Source organism: Micropterus dolomieu, linkage group LG04 (genome assembly GCF_021292245.1).
Source record: "Micropterus dolomieu isolate WLL.071019.BEF.003 ecotype Adirondacks linkage group LG04, ASM2129224v1, whole genome shotgun sequence".
Lineage (NCBI taxonomy): Eukaryota > Metazoa > Chordata > Actinopteri > Centrarchiformes > Centrarchidae > Micropterus > Micropterus dolomieu.
Window position 1 is genome coordinate 13880391 of NC_060153.1, and position 19954 is coordinate 13900344.

Sequence of the window (19954 nt, forward strand, 5' to 3'; positions counted from 1 at the left end):
GTATCCCATTGAGCTAACCTACCCGATGCTATTTAGCTAAGTTAGTCATTTAATCTGACATTATCAGCAAAAATGTTACCACGGAAAAGAAATTAATATCATTTGATATTGATAATGTCAAATCATTATTGCTTTCCAATTCTTTTCTTTGCTCCTGAGTGAAAGTTGAAGAAACCAGATAGTTTTAAACTATTTATCATGGTCAGAACATGGCAAATACTTGCCAAGTGGTGATCACTTAACAAATCTAAAGGTATAACATTCAAAACAATTTCGACAATTATACATGAGTAAAATTAAATAAAATCTTTTTTCAGTCTCTTTTCCTCAACAAAATAAATGTCAATAGAAAAATGATTTTCTAATTTGTTCATGATTAAAATGAATTTAATCAAACATTTGTTGCCCATACAAACCATACACAAAAATCCAGAAACATGTGGAATCGTTTTCACATCTTTTTGCACATTTCCAGGCAAGCATACATTGCACACAAACACACATGTGAAACATTAATACATACAAGTACATGGCTTTTGCTAACTGTTTATGGTTTATGGTCTAGGAAAACATGAGGCATGTGTACAGTTAAAAAACACTGAGTGATTGATACAGAAACATGGGCACTACAATGTCTTCTCTGTCTCTCCACAGGGTGACAGGAGGAGAGCTGTTCGAGGACATCGTAGCCAGGGAGTACTACAGTGAGGCTGATGCCAGGTAACACGCACCAAGCCCCATGCGCATCCGCACACACACCACGGACACACACACACACACACACACACACACACACACACACATATATACATATACACATATACACACACACACACATATACATACATATACATACACACATACACACACATACATACACACACACACAACACACACACACACACACACACACATACATACATACATACACACACACACACACACACACACACACACACACACACACACACACTGCTGAGTGCAGCAGCCATTATGCATCTCTGTCTATTACTGGTGTGTATATTTTTGTGCTTCACATATGGTCGTCTCAGAGGTGGGATACAGCTGCCCTGTCTCTGAGGCATCTCAAAAAGTTATTTATAAAAGTGATTAACGGCATATAGCCTGTATTAATCATACACAGCATACCTTACACTGCCAGCTTTATGTTGAAACACTGCATCCCCAGAGAGAGAGAGAGAAAGAAAGGGAGAGATAGTGTATAGCAACTGCATGGTTTAAGTTTGTCTATATAGTGTAATAATAAATCACATGAAAAATGACCCTTCTTTCACTTGACTTAATATCATCCGTCAAGAAAACAGCATCATTCATAAGAAGTCTAATTTGAGGTACATATGATACATTGTTATGAGATAGTTTTCTCTTTTCTTACCCTCAATGATTCCCCAAATTGTCTTCTCTGCCTTTCTTCCTTGCTTTTCTGTCACTCCTTCTATTTGTTTCATCACAATCCTGTCCTTGTTCATTACTCTCCTGTCCTCAGCCACTGCATACAGCAGATCCTCGAGAGTGTCCACCACTGCCATGTTAATGGGATCGTCCACAGGGATCTGAAGGTTTGTTTGCATGTTTGGTCCTGACCCTGAACAACAGATGGCAACATTCAGAAAGACAGAGCACCTCTCCCTCGCAGTCCTTACCCTTTGCATCTGCACACTTTTTTTTTAACAATCTGACGAAATAAACCTTAAAACAAAGATTGTTTTATCAAATGGGAGGTAATATACCATCATTAAGATTTGTTTATTTGTCACATTATTCCATTCTTCCTTATAGAGTCCCCTAAAAGCTTTGATCAATTAAAGCTGATTTGACCTTGACCTCAGCTTTGAAATTGGCTGCAATTCTGGTGTGCAGGAGTGACATTCAAATCCTCAAACTGCAGAGACTCAAAGCAGGGCTCTACAATCCGCCTTCCTATATTGTTACATTAGAATCTTGTTGAGTCGATATTCTGGGCTTAATACCCGTCTTGCCAATGTCAAGAATAAGGATCCTCCGCTAATACTACCCCGGATGTTGCAGAGAGCATGCTGCCCTCTTCGTGTGTGTGTGTGGTGGTGGGTGGGGGTGGGGGTAGGGGTGGTGTAGTACTCTGAGTGTAGAGCTATGGTGACAGGAATAGGAGCAATCACAAGCCTGAACTTCAAGAATGATTATTTTCATAATTATGTAAAAAATTATGTTGAGATGTGAAAGATTTTCCAAGGTCATGAATATTCTAATGTTAGTCTGCATTCTCACAAACTCTCAAGACTTTTTATGTGGAGGAAAAAGGGAAGAGGATGGGTTGTGGTTATAAAACTGTACCATCGGAAACACTGAGAAACAAATCTGAATAACCATGATGGTTTATGACATTTCCAATCTGTCGACTTTATTAGGGGAGATGTCCTTTGCTGACGTGATTTTAAGTTTTCAGATGCTTCATAATCAGGAGGATTTATTCATCGTTATGGAAATGATTATGCTGATGTGTTCAGTTGTCAGTTAGTGTCCTGTTGAGTTATATGTCTGCCATAAACTGACTGCTCACAGGCTGTCTGTGTTTATAATCTCTAAATGTTAGGAAATGTATTATTCATCAGAGAACACTGTCTAACTGGCCTTAGGTTAGCAAAGACCTTTCTGCACCTGTGTGTGTGTGTGTGTGTGTGTGTGTGTGTGTGTGTGTACTCGCGTGTGCTTGCATATATTTATGATTGTGCTAAACTGTGTTAGTGTGTTTGTCATTACCCATATGTGGCTGAGTTGTTTGTTTTTACACCCACGTCTCCTGTTATACCACACCTCCCTCCTGTATCCTTCTCCCTGCAGTGTGCACTTTGTTCCCACTCATGGATATTAACAGTGGATTGGTGTTACTGTGGACAAGCATATTGTGTCTGCTACCAATTCACTCTCCCAGAATCCATGAGGTTGAGGGAACAAGTCCACAGCTCCAGTGTGGAAAATGTCCTTTGTCACGTAGAGATTTGGTCCCGTGCACATTTATGTTTCTGTCATTTGTGTGGCAGAAAGGGAATTGCCTTAGACACTGATTTAAGAGCAGTTTAGCATTGTAGACCCCTAATAGTTTGGATTAGGATTTGGTTTGGCTAATCTGATCTTAGATCTGTGTCTGTGGGCGGCTTGTTCCCAGAGCGTGTGACCTCTCACCTCTAACCTGTTTGACTCCGCCCCCCCCAGCCTGAGAACCTTCTATTGGCCAGTAAGCTGAAGGGGGCGGCGGTCAAGTTGGCTGACTTTGGGCTGGCTATCGAGGTGCAGGGGGACCAGCAGGCATGGTTTGGTGAGTATTCATCCATCCATTTTTCAACCTGAATCAGTTGGTCAATGAAGCAATCAACCAATCAGTTGATCAATCAATCACTCATTTAGTAAGTTGAGGAACAGGCCAGTCACTGAATTTTCCACTCCTGCCTACCCTTCCACATCTACTCCCTCCCTCCATATCACTCCTCCAGGTTTTGCCGGCACACCGGGATACTTGTCTCCGGAAGTTCTGAGGAAAGACCCGTATGGGAAACCAGTGGACATGTGGGCCTGTGGTAAATAACATTAAAATTCTGTCACTTCAACTGTTTGAATGCACTTGATTTTGTTTGAGGTGTTTTGTGCAGTGTTAAATTAGTGAATTTAATTTTGTTAGGGAATAATATAGGTTAGTATAGAGTATTGGTATTTTCTGTTTACCATGCTTAATGTGTCATGTCTCTTTCTTCCAGGTGTGATTTTATACATCCTGCTGGTGGGCTACCCCCCCTTCTGGGATGAGGACCAGCATCGCCTTTACCAACAAATCAAGGCTGGGGCCTATGATGTAAGCATTCACACACGTACAGTATAAACTAGAGCTGTCATAAAAAAAAAACAAAATCAAGTTCGAACAAATGAGAGCTCACATGTAATTTGTTTGAATTAATTAAAATGCAACCCACATAGTCTGGTCCTAAAATACATTCAAATCCGGAGAATTTATGTCATCCTGTTCTTTCACTGACACACAATTTGTTGTCATAATGTTATGTTACCATTTTAAGACAGCCTTACCTTTATCTAACCATGGTGGCAAACCCAAAATGCTTTTACATATACTATTTCTCAGATGGTTCGGTGTTGAACGTTCAGCATGGCTCGCTTGTTTCTTCCACTATGAATTTTGAATTTGGACGGACCATTAAAGATTAAATATTACATTTATTCCCCACTGCACCAATATACAAACATGCAATTTTCAATACACATTTTTACTATACTATAATACATTGTCAGTTCTCTCTATTCCTTTAGAGGATGGTTGTTTTACTAATTCTCTGTCTGTTCACTCCTTTGCCTTGCTAAAAATGAGCGTTTGACACTCGTTGTTTTTTGACAGTTCCCGTCCCCAGAGTGGGACACTGTAACTCCTGAGGCCAAAGATCTGATCAACAAGATGCTAACCATCAACCCCAGTAAACGCATCACTGCCGCAGAGGCCCTCAAACATCCCTGGATCTGCGTATGTGGCACACGCACACACACACACACACACACACACACACACACACACACACACACACACACACACACACACACACACACACACAAACGGAGATGCAGCAACACACACAAACAGAAATACAGATACAAACACAGAAATAAACACACACATACAGTTAATGATGAACCATTATTGGTAAATGAATGCCCCAATAACATTAGTCATGCCATCAGATCCAACTTGCATGGACACACATAACTGTCCTGTTTCATTGCCAACACATGCACATCCATATATTCCTCCCATCTATTGTTTTCATTCTCTCCTAATCCTTAAATCCTCTCATCTTCTTCCTGCAGCAACGGTCCACTGTAGCTTCCATGATGCACAGGCAGGAGACTGTGGAGTGCCTGAAGAAATTCAATGCCAGGAGGAAACTCAAGGTGAGACGTTTGGCAATCCGTCATGTTTCTATTTATGTAGAACAATCCATCCAGCCATCTTTCTCCACCTGTCTTCCTCGCTCAATACTTCTCAGGGTAACTTAGAAATGATGACTTGTTCTCTAAAACCTTCAAGTTGCCCTTTTGCTGTGCGCTTCTCTCTTGCGGTAACCTTATAATCAATCTTCCTATTTCTGTCTCTTCCTTCCTTCCACCATCATTACCTCTTTCCTTCCTTTTCTATCACTGCAGGGAGCCATATTGACCACTTTGCTGGTCACAAGAAACTTCTCAGGTATGTCTCCCTCAGCCTGGTTTCCAAAAGCTGGTTTCTCAAACATATCTTATAAACTAAAGCATTCATTTAAAAAAAAAAAAAACAGGAGGCTGGAAATGCTTCTTAGCCTTTAATATTGGAGGTTTGGTTAGGTGCTTTATGGAACTTGTGTCTTCTAATCATGAGGACAACAGATCACAGGCACTACAAAGTAGGTAAAAATGTGCAGCCAACCAATAAAATGAATAGAAGCTTTGAAAATTATTTTTTAATGGCTTCAGTCAGTTTATGATCTAGGCGCAAAGGTGTCACTGGTAAACAGTCATCTCTCTGTCTATCTAGCTGTGTCACTTTATCTCTTTTTTTCTGCTTTGTCATACATTTTTGCATGCATTTCTTTTGACTTGTCTCTATTTTCTCAGGCCCTTACTAGCCTGCTTTCTCTCCCCATTCTACAGTAAAGTCTTTTATTCATAATTTTCTTCCTTTTTCAATTTTCTTTCCTTCTTTTGTTTGGATTGTGGTTTCCATTTGAGGTAAGATTTTTGAAATGACAGGGAAATATGTGGGGTTGGGCCCAACTCAATAGTTATTTATAGGTCTTACTCATCTAATAGCCAATTACATATGCATGAAGATGAGGTTTTTGGTATTCATAAGAACGATATTGAACCTCATGCTTGCAATAGTGCCAATATGAGATCAGAATAAAATTTAGACAAGGGTACAGCATGCATTTTGACATGCAATCTAGTGTTTGGATTATTTCTACACCATGAGAAATACAGTTGAATACAGGAGAATAGTGGTGGGGTTGTTTGTGTGGGCGCTAGTGGTTAAGTGCATGTGTATGTGTGCAAATGTCAATTTAAGAATGCTGTTTGAGTCTGTTGGCAATAGGTACATTATCCCTTTCATCACTCGCTAAATACACACCCAGTCAACCACCCACCCTTCAGCCCTGCACATGTGAATTTGTATGTAGTAGGAGAACAACCTTGCATAAATGACGATGACATTCTAAGCATCTGTTGCATTGCATTATGGATCTTGCAGTTGGATTTTGCACCTGGAGTTTGAAGATAAGCACTGTCGACTGATATGCTTGCTGCATGTTAGTGCATAGCCGCAGGCTCAGTACTCTGTTTGGGAACTCTTATGCTGAAGTGTCTCCTTCTTTCCTTCTACAGCAGCCAAGAGTTTGCTCAACAAGAAGCAAGACGGCATTAAGGTGAGTTACTTTGCACTGTGAAGAAAATGCTTGTTACTTGCATTAGTCTGTGAACGTTCAATGTCTGAGGAGCCTTCTGGATAATTATGCATTGTGCACTTAACAACATCATCATTCAGGGACAGTCACTCCAAGCAGTGGACAACGGTTGTTATTTTCTTAGCTTATTCACTGTGGTACTTGTCATACATTGATTTTATGCGAGTTACATTTCTAGTTTTATCATCCTTTTTTAAAACACTGGTCTACTTAGAATCTCTTCCCGGCTGTATTTTCTAAATACACCATGTCTCATATTTTTCATAGTCACTTAATCTTTACTGTATAGCCCCTGATTTCTCTGTGTGTTTGGGGCCCATTCTGAAATTACCACCTGATGTAGAAGTGTGTGTGCACATGTGTGTGCATATCTGCACGCACATACTGTATGTGACTAGCTAATTCTGTGAGCCTGTTTTACATAAAAGTAAGTGTTGATTTGAGATTGGACCTCTGCATACATTGTTTGAGTCAGTGTCACTGTGCTTACTCAGGCCTACAGTATGTCAAGCTATGAGGTCCATTCCAGAGAGCTTATACCTCTTCCATGTGACCCCAGCCCAGCTTGAAAATGAAAGCAAGACATTAGAGTCAAAAATGAAGGGGTTTGTAGTGAGAGTTATACAGTATTTCGAAGGTTTTGTGATAATGAAATGCAAAATATACAAACTACCAGGGAACCCCTTCCTATGAATTGTTGAATCAAGATTGCGCTGTATTGATTTCCTTTATTATAATTTACATACAATTTATTGTTAAATTTATTGTGTGTTAATTCAATTAAAATTACAGTCCTGCACATGTTATTGTATTTAGATTATTCAATTGTTCTTTTTGTCCTTCACTTAATTGGTTGGCCCAATAGATATCTATATATCTATTCATATCATATAAATAGAAGCAGGAACAAAACGGCGACAAGACAAAGGAAGACCCATCCACTAACCTTATGTTACTTACTAACTGTCTAACTGTTATAAAGTGTTACATAAAGTGTACATGTAAGTTAGCTGTGTTCACATTTCTGAGCCTCCGGTGAAAGATGCACAGATAGTATGTTAGTTACTGAAAAGCAGACAGGCGAGCTAACGACGATGTAGCACATCAGCTAAATGCAGTCACTGTAACGTTATCATGTAACGAACATGGATTAGTTCAACCACAAGCAGCTGATAAAAATATTACTGGAACGTTGCAGTGGGAGTTTACCTGAGTTTCCAGCATGCTGTGTGAAGCTGTCTCCCTGTCTGTCTATAGCCGCTGTCACACTGCCTTTCCCCCCCGAGAGTATTGTGCCAATATGTGTCTGGCTGCACTCTATGAAAGGTACAGAGCCAGTGTTGAGCTGCCTCTTAGCCGGGAACTTGTCTGGAGAAAAGCTACTGTGGGCGTGCCGGTGTTTCTGTGTTTATTGTGGGATTTCTGTATGAAAGCAGTTGTGTTTCGGATTATACAAGCTCATGAGTTCAAGCTAGCATGCGTACGAGCACACACCGGGTTGCAATCTTAAAACTGCACCTCTAGTGGCCGCTAAAAACTACATAATGGCCCTTTAAGTTGAACTTTCCTCGGTACATCTACTTTGCTGCCTTTAGTGTACTTTATAAAAATAGACAGCTTTCATAAAGAAGTCTTGGTTGGAAACAATGTAACACTTGGCAACATCAGATCTTTGGGACACATGATTTGGGATGATCTCTTTAGAATGGACCGTGGCCAGAGTTTGTGTGTACATGCGTGTGCGTGTGTTTGAAAGTGTGTATGTGTATCATGTCCCCTCTACACTGCCCCCTGCAGGTCAACAACAAAGCCAACACAGTGACCAGTCCTAAAGACACTGGCCCTGCCCCTGCGCTGGTATACACACACAACCTTACCTACATCTACACCTTCATCCACAAATCCTCGACACCTGCCCACCTCACGCCCCATTGTGGAGGTACAGGTACACCCTATCACAGAGGGTCAGATCATTTCCTGTTTGATCTCAGTATTGCTTGATAAGATTTAAATTATTAACCAGGTCAACATGGGGTGAAACAGATACTTAGCTCAACATTAGGCTATCCCTGTATGAAATAGTGGGAAAAAGTTTTTGTTGCTGCGCAGCATGTCCCAACTTGATATAGCTAACCAGCCAACCGTATTCTATTTATAATTCAGACTGATGTGTTCATTCGTTCATCTGAATTGTCAGAGCGTGCATGGAGCATACAGAGGTTGGCCACTTTGGATTTGCTGGATCTGTATATTGCTAATGTTGGGCTGAAACAGTACACCTTTACACACGTGTTTAAATTTGGCTAGTGTAGTTTCAAATTTGTAGTTATGGGCAACCTTTACCTCCCCCCCCCCCTTTCCTCTACAAGAACTTCCTCCTCTCTCCTTTCTCTTTACACACCTACACTTTGCATGTGCTCCTCTCATGACATGTACTTTAGTGCTATCAGGTTTGTATTTGATACTAAGATTCTTCACAAGGATGTCTAATTTAGGGTTTGCTGCTCATATAGTTTGTCTGTGCATGAATGGAGTGTGATGATGTTGGCTCCTTAGGCTCATTATGATGCTACATTCCCAAGTGATTTGGCTGTCACTCATTGGTTTGCGCATGGTGTCTGCTGATTAGCGGTCTACGTCAGGCCACATGACTGCTGCTCTGCATGATGTCAAAGGCTTTATGTCCCCCCATTTGCTGTCAAAGATTACGCATGAACATAGGCACGACATCTCTCTCTCTCTCTCTCTCTCTCTCTCTCTCTCTCTCTCTCTCTCTCTCTCTCTCTCTCGGTCTCTCAATCCCTCTCTAGCCTCCTTTCTCTTTCCATCATCAAGCGCACACACACACACACACACACACACAAATACACACACACAGACACTCACAGATTCAGGCTGCTGATGTTATAATCTCCTGTAATCGGAGTGAGTGATTAGAAGGGCTAAGCCGGTCATCAGGATCGATTCCACAAAAGCCAAGACACAGAGCTCTGATTACCAAGGAAGGACACTATCGAGGGCTGATGAGAGGGTTTATTTTGTATTTTCAGATACATTGTGATAAGTATCTGTGTTTATGTATATATGTATGTATAGACAGACAGAAAGATAGACAAAATAAGTGGTTGACCACCTTCTTAACCTTCAAATTTTGAAAATATATACCAACACATTTCCGTTAACAGTTTCTGTGCCATCATACCTTTTCTAGCCTTCTTTAGTTATTTCCTCCCATAAGTTCTCTCTCGTTTGTTCTTTTTAGGAACCACAGACAACAGTGATCCACAACCCCGTGGATGGAAATAAGGTATGACAACAACACCAGGATTTGTCATTGTTAGTTGCATTTATTAATATAAACACTGTTCGCTCCTGTTTAGGGCTTTCCCTTTCACAATTACAATTAATAACAATGGTATCATGTATCTAATAGTATCTCCCTCCACCAACTGTAAAAAGCCCTTATCTTGTACTGTTATATAACCAACTGTTAATAAATAAATATGTTCATCAGGGCATCCTGGTGGCGTGGTTTAAGACCCTAACGATATATTCACAACATCACTGATGTACCTCCCTCCTCTTGTTTCCGGTCAGCTATTGTGCAACAAAGAAATTAATTAAGAAGAAATGTTAGCCTACTTGTTGAGCAAAATCATTTTAAACTTTTTTCAATACATTGATATTTCAAACATAAATTGTACTATGTCATTATAGATATATGTATTACATACACAAAATCTCTAGATTGTCATTCTTTGTCAGGAGTCCATTGAGAGTGCCAACACCACCATAGAGGATGAGGATGTAAAAGGTAGGGAAACTTGTGTTTTTGTCTGATTTACCTACTTAGAGTTCTCACCTACACTGTGAGGTTACAACAGTCGGTCCTCACCGTTTCCAATTGGACTGATCACTCCTTTTGTATGTTTTGTCTTCATTCTGTTTTGCAACACAGTTAAGATGTACTGCAAGTTATCAACTTCAACCCCCCTTTTGGCTGTCAGCTCTTCTTACAAAATGCAGTCCGCCCTGTTCTTTTTCTGTCCTACACTGCCTCCCTCGCATCGTCGAGTTTCTCCCATCTTATGTCTGAGGTTGATGCTGAAATTGGTTAACAATGCTTGCTTTTTCAGTTTGTTTGTTTTTTTCCATACATTTTCATGATTTCAGTATTAATAAGTGGTTCTCCTTTCTACTTTTTCCCCCCTCCCCTATATTTTGTTTTGTTGAAAATATAATTTCTTCAAACAACCTTTGTCTTTGTTAACACCCCCCACCCAACACACACACTTGACACCCAATTACACACCCATCCATGCAACCTTTGACAGCCCTTCATCTGGGCAGCTTAGTGAGAGGTATCTTGAGCTCTAAGAACCGTTCCTCACAGATGTCTGACTCAAGACAGACTCCTATCTCTTCCGTTCATAGTAAGTCTGACTCAAGACAGACTTCCACCTCCTCAGGTCAGAATAAGTTCCTCTGCAGTGGGGAAGATGCCCTGTCTGATGCCCTGTCTGTTGCCCTCCTGTTACCCAGTCCTCACCAGAGGAAAGTGATCTCTCTGTGTAAAGTGTCCCTTGTTCCTAATAATTTCCTTGGCTTAGATAACTGGGTGTTTGTCACAGTGGTTCGAGTTATTGGTACCCCTAAATATCTGCTCCTTCCATGCAATTTATTCTTCTGTATTTGAAATGAAGAAGATGCCTCCTGCTGTATATTCGTGTCTTGTAGGTACAGATGTTCTTCTCACTCCTCTATTTGCCTTCTGTTGTGACTTACCCAAACATTGACTCACACAGTAAAAAGCTAACTCACATACACACTCATGTACACACACAGTGTTGTAACTTATAGTTGTGGTGCTAAAACACTGCTTTATATATTTATTTACTATTTAACATGTGTTTTTGTCGCACAAATTAAGTAATTTTTCAATATCCCCCAGCCTGCACCACTAACAATAAAGGTAACTGCTTTTGTAGCAAATACTTGCATCTGAGCATTGGTTTGTCTTTGTTCATTTTGAGCTTTGTTGGGTGAAAGGAATCGTGTCATCCTGCATTTTCCTGCCTGATATCACTATTAGTCATGGGAGGCTATCTTGTTGTTGTTACTCAGATATAAAATAACAAACATTTTGTGAAATACTTATTTTGAGCGCCTTCCATTTCTAATAACCTGAAAATCCTGCTAATTCATAGACTAGAAACCCATTTGAAGCTGATTTGATGTTAGATTTCCTTTATCTGCACCCAGACCTACATTTGCCTGAAATACATTAACAGCGTTTTTAGATCAGTTTCTGTGGTGGTTGATGTTTTGTGATCTTGTGTTGTAGCTCGCAAACAGGAAATTATTAAAGTCACTGAGCAGTTGATTGAGTCTATCAACAATGGAGACTTCGAGGCCTATGCGTATGTTTTTCTCTCTCTGCATTTGTTCAGTAACATTTAACTGCCTATACTGATTAGCTTCCTGGCTTTGCTGATTTGGTATTCTTCTTTTTGCATCAACAGGAAGATTTGTGACCCTGGTCTAACTTCCTTTGAGCCTGAGGCCCTGGGAAACCTGGTTGAAGGGCATGACTTCCATCGCTTTTACTTTGAGAATGGTGAGTTCAAAAAACTGCCAAAAAAACTAACAGCATCATCAGAGCAGTTATATGTTGAAATTGTCAATTTTTTACTAAATAATAAATAATTAAATAGCTAATTACACTAGAGTAGCAAAAGAATCATCCAGTTGACAGGGAATTTGTCACCATGTGAAATATGAAGTACTGTAGTTGTGGGTTTGGAGTTGCTCCAAAAGTTGCAAGAATCCAGCTGGCTCCAATTCCGAACTTGGCACTGAAAGTTTATTTCTTCCTTGGAAGGATTGTGAGTTGTTTATTCCCATCAGTGTAGGTTTTTCCAGCAGTTCTAGGTATTTTAAACAAAGATTACTTATAAAAATGCTTGCTACATTGGCCTGATGTCCTGAGTGATTCAATGTGTGAGTTGTTTGCTCTTAACCATTGTGGGAAAAGCTTGATTTTCAGTTGGGAGAACTTGTTATTGTGGAATGTCCTGTTAAACAGTTCATTGCCATTGCAAAAATTACATATGAGACAATAATTGTAACCATATTAGTATGAAGCATGGCCACTGAAAAAAATGTATTTGCTGAAGTCAGCGTGCATGTGGAGGCTAGTCAAGCTGATCCGTTGATGGGAAGCAGGTGTGCAGGAGATAACCTAATGAGTAGTTTACTGAGATGGTCACACAGGGTGTATATCACCCACAATGCATTTCAGTTATGCATTTGGTGCAATAAAATACATCCATGGTCAGGTGGCAGTAATGTACATAAAACTTGTGTTTGCTATTTAGCAGATAGTTTAAGAATAGTTTCAATAAAATATCAAGCTATCCTTTTACTGACAAATTTCATATAACTAACTGAAGTTAATATGTACTTGGATTGTTGTACTGTTTGCTTGTGATTTCTTTATTCCCAACTTTAACTGTAAATGCTTGGAAAAACTGCTGTTTTGCAAGATATCATAAACCTGTTGCAGTTAGGACAATTATGTTACAGATCACAAACAGAAATTTGTAATTCAGAAACTGATGCAATTATTGGCAGAAGACACCTTTGCCTCATTGAAATGAGTCTTCAGGTGTTGATGATTTGTAAAAAGCAGAATAGCTTAAAGCCTGATTAAGGCTGATTCTCCCAGATTGTGTACCATTAAAATTCCCTACTATAAGCTTTATCAAAGTGGAAAGTCTTAAGCCTACTCTTAAATGTGGAGATGGTGTCTGCCTCCTGAACCCAAACTGGAACCTGGTTCCACAGGAGAGGAGCTTGATAGCTGAACGCTCTGGCTCCCATTTTACTTTTGGAGACTCTAGGAACCACAAGTAACCCTGCATTCTGGGAGCGCAGTGCTCTGGTGGGGTAGTAAGGTACTATGAGCTCTTTAAGATAAGATGGTGCCTGACCATTAAGAGCTTTGTAGGAGAGAAGAAGGATTTTAAATTCTATTCGAGATTTTACAGGAAGCCAATGCAGAGAAGCGTAGACAGGAGAAATGTGATCTCTTTTCCTGGTTCCTGTCAGAACACGTGCTGCAGCATTCTGGATCAGCTGAAGAGTCTTAATGGACTTTTTCGAGCAGCCTGATAATAAGGAATTGCAGTAATCCAGCCTCGAAGTAACAAATGCATGGACTAGTTTTTCTGCATCATTTTTAGACAGGATGTTCCTGATTTTTGCAATATTACGTAGGTGAAAAAAGGCGGTCCTTGAAATTTGCTGAAATGCCCTGATCAAAGATAACTCCAAGATTCCTCACGGTGGTGCTGGAGGCCAGGGCGATGCCATCAAGGGAAACTATATCTTTAGATAATGCATCACGGAGGTGCTTGGGCCCTAGAACAATAACTTCAGTTTTATCTGAGTTTAACATTAGAAAATTACAGGTCATCCAGGTTTTAACATCCTGAAGGCACATATGAAGTTTAGCTAACTGAGTTTCATCTGGCTTGATCGATAGATATAACTGAGTATCATCTGCATAACAATGAAAGTTTATGGAGTGTTTCCTGATAATATTGCCTAAAGGAAGCATATATAAAGTGAAGAGGACTGGTCCGAGCACAGATCCTTGTGGAACTCCATGACTAACTTTGGCATGCATGGAGAATTCATTATTAACATGTACAAACTGAAATCGATCTGATAAATAGGACTTAAACCAGCTTAGAATGGTTCCTTTAATGCCAATGAAATGTTCCAGTCTCTGTAATAGGATATGATGGTCAGTGGTATCAAATGCAGCACTAAGAGCTAATAAAACCAGTACAGAGACAAGTCCTTTGTCTGATGCAATGAGGAGGTCATTAGTAATTTTCACCAGTGCTGTCTCTGTGCTATGATGAGCTCTAAATCCTGACTGAAAATCCTCAAATAAACTATTGCTATGTAGAAAGTCACACAGCTGTTTAGCAACTACTTTCTCCAGGATCTTAGAGAGAAATGGAAGGTTATAGGTCTATAGTTGGCTAAAACATCCGGATCAAGTTTGGGCTTTTTCAGAAGAGGTTTAATTACAGCTACTTTAAAGTACTGTGGTACATAGCCTGTTGATAAAGATAGACTGATAATATCTAGTATAGAAGTTCTGACTAAGGGTAAAACTTCTTTAAGCAGCCTAGTTGGGATGGGGTCTAAGAGGCAGGTTGATGGTTTAGATGAGGAATTTATTGAAGTTAGTTGGTAAAGATTGAGGGAAGCAAAGCAGTCTAAACATATATCTGGTTTTACAGCCGTTTCAAAGGTTCCTGAGTTTGGAGAGAAGTCGTTGCCAGTTGAGGGCAGGTCTTGGTGAATTTTGTTTCTAATAGTTAGAATTTTATCATTAAAGAAGCTCATGAAGTCGCAACTACTGAGAGCTATGGGAATACTTGGCTCAATAGAGCTGTGACTCTCTGTCAGCCTGGCTACAGTGCTGAAAAGAAACCTGGGGTTGTTGCTATTTTCCTCTATTAATGACGAGTAGTACGCTGCTCTGGCATTACAGAGGGCCGTCCTATAAGTTTTAAGACTATCTTGCCAAATTAAACGAGAATTTTCCAGTTTGGTGGAACGCCAATTCCTCTCAAGTTTCCGTGATATTTGCTTTAATTTGCGAGTTTCAGTATTATACCATGGAGCTAACCGTCTTTGTTTTATTATTTTATTTTTTAGAGGGGCAACAGAGTGGAGTGTCATTCGCAGCGAGCCTGCAGCACTATCAACAAGATGATCGACTTGTGAGGGACTGAAATTAGCATAGGAGTCCTCCGTTACTTTGTGATTTGATAATGAATTTAGAGCTGATGGAATCGCATCCTTAAATTTTGCTACAGCACTTTCAGACAGACATTCTTGCCCAATGGCGTATAGTTCAGCAATACAAACTCAAAAGTTATCAAACAGTGGTCAGATAAAAAGGGATTCTGTGGGAACACTATTAAATGTTCAATTTCAATACCATATACCAGAACAAGGTCGAGGGTGTGGTTAAAACAGTGAGTCGGTTCATGAACACTCTGAGAGAAGCCAATGGAATCTAACAGAGAGATAAACGCAGTACTGAAGCTGTCCACATGAATATTAAAATCCCCTACAATAATAACTTTGCCCGTTTTAAGGACTAAAGTTGACAAAAACTCTGCAAATTCAGATAAGAATTCAGAGTACGGACCAGGTGCTCGGTACACTATAACAAAAAGAATTGGTTGCAGTAATTTACAACTTGGGTGTGAAAGATTAAGAACAAGGCTTTCAAATGAGTTATAATTTAGTTTAGGTTTAGAGCTGATTAGTAGGCTAGAGTCGAAGATAGCTGCAACTCCACCTCCTCGGCCTGCGCCTCGAGGAATGTGAGTATTAATGACTGGGAGGGGTGGATTCATTTAGGCTAACATATTCTCCATCACCCAACCAGGTTTCAGTAAGACAAAATAAATCAATATCATAATCTGATATTAGTTAATTTACTAGTACACCTTTAGAAGATAGAGATCTGATGTTTAAGAGTCCACATTTAATTTTCCTATTTGTTTGCACTATTGCTCTTGTGGTTTTAATTTTACCAAAAAATACCAACATTTCTGCACAGAAATGTGTAGAATTGCTTCAAATTCATTGGTTGAAACAATATAGACATATACAATATAGAAATAATGTATACTGATATCAATATTTTGAAAATAAAGAAGGTCCGCAACACAGCAAAAGTGGTATTGAGTATATTGTTTGTACGAAAGAGAGTGTGCATTTGTGGGTATGGGCTACATTTTTTGTTCTATTTCAGTATTTAGTCAGTTTACAGTTCATGTTTAAATTACAAGGTCATGGCTGTGATTATGGACTAACCTTGGAGAAAAAAATCACTAATGAATAATGACTTCTATAAATGGCAGAATGTCCTCAGTCTGGGTAAAAATAGATAAACCAGATATGTCCTAGAAACCTCAATCACTTGGCAAACCTGTGCTTGTCCACTATCCAACGTAAACATATGGAGACTTTTAGTTCCTCTTATTTTCGGTTAGAATTCCTTCTAAGGTGGGGTCAGTGTTATGTCAGTCATGCAGCTCTTTTTCCAAACCATCCTCACCCAGCAGTGTGGTGAGTGATAGGATGATATCTATTATATTCATTTAATATGCGATACTAAGCAACAACTGCTCCCTGTAATCAGCCATTTTGTCTCCCTTCCAGCCCTGTCCAAAGGGAATAAGCCGGTGCACACCATCCTCTTGAACCCACACGTGCACCTAATTGGGGAAAATGCAGCGTGTATTGCCTATATTCGACTGACCCAGTACATGGATGGCAGTGGATTGCCCCGTACCATGCAGTCTGAGGAGACCCGTGTGTGGCACCGCCGTGACGGCAAGTGGCAGAACATCCACTTCCACCGCTCCGGCTCGCCTAGCATCCCCTCCCAGTAAGAGACAGTAAGAAACACACAGCAAGAAACCTTGGTTAAAGAGAAAGAAATAAACCTAACAGGAGCTGAATATCTTATTTTTGCTGACCTCCAGTGGTTAAACTTCTTACTTTGCTACAGTGACGTACGTGTGCTTCTGGGTGTGGTCAGCACTATGTGGCAACACTGTTGGGTGTGGTAACAGGTGCGACCAGAGACAAGGTCTGATTAGGCAAAATAATTGAAAAAACCTGTGTGGGTGAACCATAGGCATGTAAGGACTACGCCCAGCAAGTATTGCCAGTGAGCCAGCATGCACAATAGTATTGTGACAGGGCCTTTTAATGTTATTAATCACACTTTGCTTTCCCAGCTCTTACATGTCCTAATAAAAAAATTATCTGATGTACTGATCTGATGATGTCTTTATGCAGTAAAAATTTTCTTTGCTCTGTGTACCCTTTCAGTATACATTTACATTTATATTTCTCTCTTTTGTTGCAGTTAATGGAAAATCAACATGTGGTCAAAAAATGGAAGTCAACTAGCCAACCCATGACTGCTCTCCAACCTTTGACCCTTCTATAAGGACATGACATCGCACAGCTCACAAGTATTAATACATTTTACTGTTACGGCATTTTATTAATGGACATCATTCGAAACCACCACCACAACAGGTGGCCGCACACAGTGGACATTATGAAACAAGCATATTGACAACATTTTTTTTTTTTTTTTTAAAAAGATGTTTTGGTATGCATTTTAAATATAAAATAGACGTTTAAAAAATCTACTACTGTAACCTCTCCCAAAAATCTGTTCTGTATTTTTATGTGTATTTATGTGTGTGCAATACTAAAACATTTGGAAGGTCAGAATGTTAAAATTGAGCTTGCTTTAGTTCTGGTGATGTATATACATTGTGATTGTTGATTAAAAAAACAAAAACAAACATTGAAATTGCTATTCTTGCTATCAGAGGAATTAAGAGTTTACGTAAAATCCAGTTTGAGCTACATTTATGTTTGCTATGAGCTAAGTCATACCGTTTGAATTGTCCGATTTCAATCTATAATACTAATTTAAATGTAAAGAAAAGCAGAGCAGCTTACACTTTGCATTGAGATATGTTTGCCTTTATATCAGTGAAATAAGAGAATGTAGCATATATGTAATATATGAAAATTCAAGACTATTGTGTAGTGCATGGGGGGGGGTATTGTAAGTAAGATCATATGAAACTATAATATCTTCTGTTTGATTTGTGAATCACTGACTTGTTTGCATTTGTTAATGTTGTGCATCAGTCCTGTCCCAAATGTTTCTAATGTTCTCCAGTATCATGGAACTGTTGTAAAAACAATAACACAATTATAGTTAACACCAGGCGTAAATATCAAAACCTCATATCTAAGAACAGGACAGTAAACTCCTGGTTATTGAAGCAACCCTTACTTTTTGTATAAAAATGAGAAGAAAACTAGCTCATTTTTCACAATATTTGTACTTGTATTGTATGACTGTATGTAGGGTTTCTATTATTTTATTCTTGTCATTTGCATTGTGTTACTTGGCCAATTGCACAGAGAAGGTGGAGATGATGAAGATGAATCAAAGGCATTATAGTATGTAAGTGTTGGGCTACGTCTAAGTCTGGAGGCGTCGTAAAAGCATTGGATTGGAGAACATTGCAGTCAGACAAGAGGATAGTAAGACAACAGTGAAGGAGTCAAATGAGATGTCTTCCTTGATGATCAGTGCTTCTACCAGCCAGTGGTCTTCTTACCACTGCAGGACAGTGCCAGTGTCTTTATCATCCTTGCTATTTGCTCTTTTCAATTGGTTTGTCTCTTCTTTTTTATGGGGGAAAATATGATAAACATATTTTCTTTTTTTGACGAAACGTATGATGTCAATGCAATGCACCACTCCTAATATGGTGTGTACCTGTTGCCAGCATGGCAATGGATGGTTTAACATGTTTAAGGAATAAATAAATCAGCTAAAAGATGTCATAAGAATGAGTTATGCATTGCTGGTTGATCATTGTTGCCCAAGTGTGGAGATGGAGGAAAGCTGTGTGTTAGACATGAAATTAATTATTTGAAATATTTCTTTTTGATCTTTGCTCTGTTCTAATACTCTCTTTGGATATGCAGACATGATATATTAGTCCAAGAGTTTGTAGGCGCTGTCATGCAAATTAAACTTCAATTAAACCACTTTAAACCAGAGGTTTGAGTCCCTTCGAGTAAAATGGTAAGCATAATACAAAGTGAGTAACCATAAGAAAAAATCTAAATCAAGTCAATATTGTGTTACCACCCTTTGCCTTCAAAACAGCAACATAAAACACAGGTCTTGAATGTTGTGAATACTAAGCTAGTGTTGCCCCCATAAGGGCCTCAGAGGTACTGCAATAGTGGAGGAATCTTACAGCATATATTAACAACATGACATTTGATATCGAAATGTGACAGAAATTTCATCCTTATTGAATGGTTGACACTGCTGTCTTGGAATAAAATATATTGCGATATATTTGGTCTTTTAATGCTTTAGAATTGTAAAACTGCTAAATATAAACAAAGTATTACATTTTATTATTAATTCTGTCATATTTCTATCTAATTTCATACTGATGTTAACTGCTGAGATGCTATTGCAGTACCTCTGAGGCCCTTATGGGGACAGTACAAGATCTGCTTTGTACTCTACCTGCTGTAAGAGCAACAATTAGTTGATTAAAGATTAAAAACATTCACTGTGTGTTATGTAGGTCTTTTTACATATGTTTGATACATTTCTAGTTTTGCTAGTGTAATGTAACACAGCTGGTATTGTATTCCTAGGTTTGAGTGACTATTCACAAGGTATAACAAAATACAACGCTATACATTTGTAGACTTTTATTCTCTATTAGCCATAGACACACTGCAGCCATTGTTTTTGTCTTTTTTGAATTTTGATACAGTAATACATG

The 19954-nt window shown here is 39.2% G+C and overlaps 1 protein-coding gene across 1 annotated transcript in view; it reads left to right on the forward strand.

The window, feature by feature from the left end:
* Nucleotides 1–18995, forward strand: part of camk2d2 (calcium/calmodulin-dependent protein kinase (CaM kinase) II delta 2) — a 37053-nt gene extending 18058 nt beyond the window's left edge. Inside the window, exons 5-20 of the mRNA XM_046047377.1 lie at nt 655–720; nt 1508–1580; nt 3214–3316; nt 3492–3575; nt 3753–3847; nt 4403–4525; nt 4867–4950; nt 5203–5245; nt 6418–6458; nt 8295–8354; nt 9760–9804; nt 10263–10311; nt 11842–11917; nt 12020–12114; nt 16758–16986; nt 17473–18995. Of these exons, the coding sequence (XP_045903333.1) occupies nt 655–720; nt 1508–1580; nt 3214–3316; nt 3492–3575; nt 3753–3847; nt 4403–4525; nt 4867–4950; nt 5203–5245; nt 6418–6458; nt 8295–8354; nt 9760–9804; nt 10263–10311; nt 11842–11917; nt 12020–12114; nt 16758–16986; nt 17473–17476 (1270 nt within the window). The 3' untranslated portion in view covers nt 17477–18995. The remainder of the gene's footprint in view (nt 1–654; nt 721–1507; nt 1581–3213; nt 3317–3491; nt 3576–3752; nt 3848–4402; nt 4526–4866; nt 4951–5202; nt 5246–6417; nt 6459–8294; nt 8355–9759; nt 9805–10262; nt 10312–11841; nt 11918–12019; nt 12115–16757; nt 16987–17472) is intronic.
* The last annotated feature ends 959 nt before the right edge of the window (nt 18996–19954 follow it).